Raw genomic sequence first — 5733 nt, 5'->3', positions numbered from 1 at the left:
CTCCCAATTTGCCTAATTCAAAAACACCTCAAGTGACATAGCTCAAATTTTCCAAATTAAACTTACCCCTGGGGCTGAAATCAAGCATGTGACAGTTCAGTTCCAAAGCAAATCTTAAAGAGAGTTGTACATAGGGAAAGAAAGAAAAAAAATCAGAGGAAAAAGGGGTAGGAGTTAACATTTAAGTGGTTTTTCAACCTCATCATTACCCCTGCTCAAGAAAATAGGACACAGATGGGCCAAACACACCATTGTTCTGCCTTGAAGAATCTAAGGAACTCATTAGAAACTACTGTTGTTTTTCCTCATGATCTATGGCAAATCTGTAAGGGACAAAAGGTTGATTTGCCCCCATCCCACGGCATTTAGTGTTCCATAGTGTCATGGGGTGGAAAGTGGAGAGAGAAGTCACAAAGCCACGGTATGCACTGCAACCCATGAAAGCCTATTATTGATATAATTCTTCAAGGTCGACTCTTCCAGGGAGTTGAGGAATGACTATATTGTCACAAACTGTTCTGATTTGTTTAAAAAAAAAAGTGGTTTCCAACCAGGAATGACACACTACCCTAAACTTTCTCTTACTTAGGCCACAGCTCCACACTTGTCCGCTTGTACACGAGATAGAGTGTAAATGGGAATGAGGTCCACTGCTCCCAGGCAAGGTGGATCCCCTCTTGAGCCTCCATATTCACAGACTTAAAAGCCTCCACGCTGGCAGCCAAAACGGAATTGCCTTAAAACATGAAACTGGAAACAGCAATCACTAAACTTTCAATCGCATCTAAACCAGCAGCTATGATTTTACTGTCTTACTAGTTGTTCTGGGTTTTTTGTTGTTGTTGTTGTTGTTGTTTTCAATCTGTATAGAAGACTGTTTTTATCCAAAACAAAGAAAAATAAAAGATCAACAGTTCCCTTTTGTCCTCCCAATTGTCATAAAGTTTCGTATTTCTGCCAGCTCTTTATTCCCCAAAGTAGAAGAATTATGCAATGTTCATCAGTCTTAAATAACTTTGTCAGTTTTTTAATTGGTTACTTTCAATTTTTTCAATTTTACCAAATTAATCTGATAAAATTCTATGTTTTCAGAATGTTTTATGATTATGTTAAAATATACACACATACATTTTTTGAAGCATAAGTATTTGATTTTTGCTCTTATTCAGTAGTTAGAGTTTTTCATTGAATCATTATATCGAAGTACATATTATAAACACCTATACTATTGCTACTCTGAGTTTTCATTAGTGTAATATGACCATTTTAGCCATAGAGATAAATAACAAAGAAGCAAATTTTACATCCTATGATTAACATTCAAGATAATCAGTCCTATGCTTGCTGGAAGTTATCAGTCAGCTTTTTGCTCTCCAAACAAATACACCTTTTGAAAGAAGACACTCAGTTGAAATCAGGTTTACTTGAAAATATTTGGAACCCTTTACTAAGTAGTATTAAGATAATATAGGCTTTTCTTTAAACAATTATGATTCTTCCAATTCAAGTTTTCCTATTAAATCTGAGAACATCCCTATGAGACATGGAGCTCATTTCATTTCAACCCATGAACAACTCAAGATTTCAGGCTCCCTGGGGCACCTGGATGACTCAGTCAGTTAAGTGTCCAACTCTGGATCTTGGTCTCAAGATCATGTTTGTGGGTTCGGGCCCCACATCAGGCTCTGCACTGATGGCTCTGAGCCTGCTTGGGATTCTCTCTCTCCCTCTGTGCCCACCCCCCCCCCCGCCCCCCACTTACACATGTACTGTGTCTCTCAAAATAAATAAACTTAAAAAAAAAAATAAAAGATTTCAGGCTCCCAACCCAAAACACAACTGTTTGGCATATTTCATTATTTCATTCCATGCCAAGTTATTGGTGAAATTAAGGCTGATTTCTACACTATTACTTCACAGGTTAAAACCAGAAAAGGTTTCCTTAACCACATTTGATACAGGATCATCTTCAGTGAAAGAATATTAAACCTTGGACCCCATTGCTCATTTTACTAAAGAGAAAATTGGAAACATTTGAGATATACATGTTCAGAAGAATAATGAAATGCAGTTTTAAGATAGATTCTCGGGAGTATTAGGATTTATACAGGAAATCAGTGATTAAAGAACATTCAGGTCTACCTGAAACTTATCCTTCATCAAAAGACATATACATAAAGACACCGAAATCTTACCTAACTCATTAACAGAAGCTGCTGTTTAATGATTGATCTGTTGTAGTCTTGATCAGAAAATGAAAATATATTGAGCACTGATACTTCAGGATACCTGTGCCCTGTAAAAAAAACAACACATACATGCTAGAATTTTTTTTCTGTGATGAATCCTTAATAATTTAGATCTTCTGGTGCAATTAAATTTAGTTTAACAGAAAAATTCTGGGGGGTGCCTGTGTGGCTCAGCCAAACTTCCAACTTCAGCCCAGGTCATGGCCTCACGGTTCGTGGGTTCAAGCCCTGCATTGGGCTCTGTGCTGACAGCTCAGAGCCTGGAGCCTGCTTGGGATTCTGTGTCTCCCTCTCTCTCTCTCTCTCTGCCCATCCCTCACTCACGCTCTCTCTCTCTCTCTAAAATAAATAAACATTAAAAATTGTGTTAAAAAAATAGAAAAATTCTGGTATTTGACCTTTGAAGTGACATTGGCTAATCATGAAATTCCCAGGTGGTAATGGCTACTTCTTATAGTGTTGCTATATAACCAGATTATAGTTATAACTCTATCTGGTTACTATATAACCAGACGGCTCAGCTCAGATGCTAGCCTTTGGTGTCTACACCAGATCATGCCTTGGACTTGGACTCGCTACTGAGTTTGCCAAGGTTCTCTTAACTCAGTCTAAGATGGTAGCCTCTTCTTTCAGTCGCCACATCACATTACTCTAAATTCTGCTCCTTCTCCATCTTGTCCTCTAGGCTTTGCCAGTTTTTCCTTCGAAAACCTCCAAATCAAACTGTCTGGATAAAAATCTGACATTTGGTAAAACGAGGATAGGCCAATTAGTGTCTGAAACACAGGCTTCTGGGATGTATGCACCTGTCCATTAGAAACTGTTCTGTCTCCACCATCTCCTTTCAGAGGCCACCAACATCCTTCAGATGTTAACGACTTCCAGCTTTTGGTGGCTTATGACTCACTTGAATGTGTAACCTGGAGGAGAAAGCTGCTATACACTTGTATGGCAGCCGCACATTACCCCAAAGTTATTTTTAAAGTTTACAAGCCTGGTTCAGCCTCCTTAAAAGTCCCCCTTAAGCCTACAAAAGCAAATTCAAAGTGAAGGACAAAAGTTTTCAGGCAGTAATTAAACCGTTAGCTATGCTATTATACCTTTGTCGCCCTGTCCCCTGGCAGCCTAACAATTAATCTTTTCAGAGGAGAGGAAAAATAAGTTACACACAGGAACTACAGAGCTTATAGCAGCCCCACACCATTAATTTTAATAACACGAAAAGATAAACATATGTCACTCACTCATAGCCAAATGAGCATCTATAGAGCCCTGCCCTGGTATACATCTAAAATTTATAACTCAGGTTCCTTTACCTAAGACCTTTTAGGCTACTTAAATGTTTTCACATTGCTTAATCAGAAAAAATATGGACGATATAGTTTTATTCCACCCACTTAAAAATAAACGTCTTTAAAATATTTGTAAAACAACAGGTCATTTTCTTAACTAGTGCCACCTTCCCTCATTTTTAAAACTGTAAAAGATGAAGCCAAGAACACGATTATACAACCTCTTACTTTATGTATTTTTTCAACATCCTCTAGCTCCTGGAAGAAAAGAGATAATTTTATTTTTTCATCCTAAATCTTCTTCTGAAAAGCTTTTATTCTCAGTTTCATAGGATACGATTGAATCAAATGCTAGAAGAATGAAATCCTCTCTCCTGCAATTTCTTAAGCATGCATATAGAAAAAAAATTACTGCTGGCAGTAGGAACTGTCAATGGATCTCCGCAGAAGTAAATTGTTTGGTGTTTGTAATGGAGTATAATAGCTATAATTCCACTTGAGCTGCTGCCACTAATAAGTTGATAAAAACGGGAAGTTGAGACTCAGACGTCCATCAGTATATGGCTTCCACAGATGTCTCTGCACGTTCACTTAATCACAGAGACAGGTAACCCAATCCCATTAGAGGTACTATGTCTGACAATGAGGGACCCAAGCTGGCTCTTCCCACAAAGACAATGGGAAAGCATAGCTGCAGACTGACTCCAGAGGGGCTTTCTTATCGGCAACTTATCAGGAATTTTCTTAGACATTTGCAGCTCCTGCAAAGTTGTAAGGTGGTAACTTAAATGTGCTCATCATCAGAAATGGGCTAGGGGAAAACACTTCCTTCTCATGAAAAATAGCCACCGAATCAAAAATGACTATCAGAAATTAAAATATACTGTCTCAAATGCTTCAGGATTGTGACTCTAATGCTCACCTGTTGCCAAAAATTTAAATTTAATCTACTTAATGATTAGAAGTCTGAAAATACACTGTGTTTTGTGTGTGCATGAAAGTAAAAACAAGTGGTATCTAGAACTGTGTGTCACCACATGAACATATTAACAAGAGTAAAATAAAAAGTGGTATCTCTCACAGGAAACACTGGCCCAGGGAGTAAGGAGGTTTGAGTTCCAGTCTTCTGAATTGCTGAGTGATCTTACACACATCACTTAAAGGCAATCGCCTAAGAGTTTTTATATGGAGAAAATGGAGTAGAAATAATAACGTTGTAATGAAAGTATGGGCTTTGCTGGCAGGAGAGCTTTGAAAAGTAGCTGGTATTTGGCAAGTTTATTTTTTATTTAACCTGTCGAATAAAAAGCATAAGGTACAATTATGCTCATTCTATTAATGATCACATAAATGGCCCATGAGGGAAACATTAAACCTTTATGTAAATATATCCTCCTCAGGAGCCTGAAATCTTGAACAATGCTCATCTCAGACACTCACTCTCCAATGTGAATCAGTGCGCTGCTGAGCGTATGCAGGCTTTTGGGAAAGAGCACATGTGCACATCTGAGTAACCGACCTATCTCAGTATCCTGGGGTCCTGCAAAAGCTGTAACAGCCCAAGAACAAGGAGGGAAGTCTAAGAAGAAAGAAGAGTGTTCTGTAGCACTGTCTGCATTATACAAAAATTACTGTATTTATCAAAACACTACATATTCGCTTCAATTGTCTGTTGTTCCTACCATTTTTTTCAAGCAGAGCTGCTTTTGCTATGTTCTCAACAATGTATTTCCTTCTGGCTTCTGAAATATTTAGTAAACAGGCAGCCAAACAGAGCCCCAGTCTGGAGGAAGACATGGTGATTTTTCTAGGAGAAAAAGTATTGTTCATTTTGGTCTCTGTGGTGTGTTCATATTTTCATGTTCATTAACCTTATAAAAATTAGTTTTTTGGAAACCAAGCAGTCATAATATGAACATTTCACTATTTCATTACTGCAGAACACCTAAAGGATAAAATCCTCAGATCCAGTCAACCAGGAAACCATGCGTAGGTGGCCACACACGTATGAACGTAGGAACATAGTTAACACTACTAGAACACACAGGGCAAGTTACTCAGCCTGAATTGTCATGGAAATGAAACTTTTTTGTTAAAGTATGTTATTCCCTTTGAAACATCATCTTCCTTAGTTTATCCTCTTTTTGAGGTCTGTCCTATTTATCAAATAAGCATGATCCTCTTGTTAAATG

At 37.9% G+C, this 5733-nt stretch overlaps 1 protein-coding gene across 1 annotated transcript; it reads right to left on the bottom strand.

Moving 5' to 3' along the window:
* Nucleotides 1–585: 585 nt before the first annotated feature.
* On the bottom strand, nt 586–5338 carry FTCDNL1 (formiminotransferase cyclodeaminase N-terminal like). The gene is given in 5 exon segments (XM_049615251.1): nt 586–665; nt 668–736; nt 2196–2222; nt 2225–2296; nt 5224–5338. Coding segments are annotated over 5 exon segments (363 nt in total).
* Nucleotides 5339–5733: the final 395 nt, after the last annotated feature.

The sequence above is a fragment of the Panthera uncia genome, assembly GCF_023721935.1.
Source record: "Panthera uncia isolate 11264 chromosome C1 unlocalized genomic scaffold, Puncia_PCG_1.0 HiC_scaffold_3, whole genome shotgun sequence".
Classification (NCBI taxonomy): Eukaryota; Metazoa; Chordata; class Mammalia; order Carnivora; family Felidae; genus Panthera; species Panthera uncia.
This window is presented reverse-complemented; position numbering and strand designations above follow the sequence as displayed.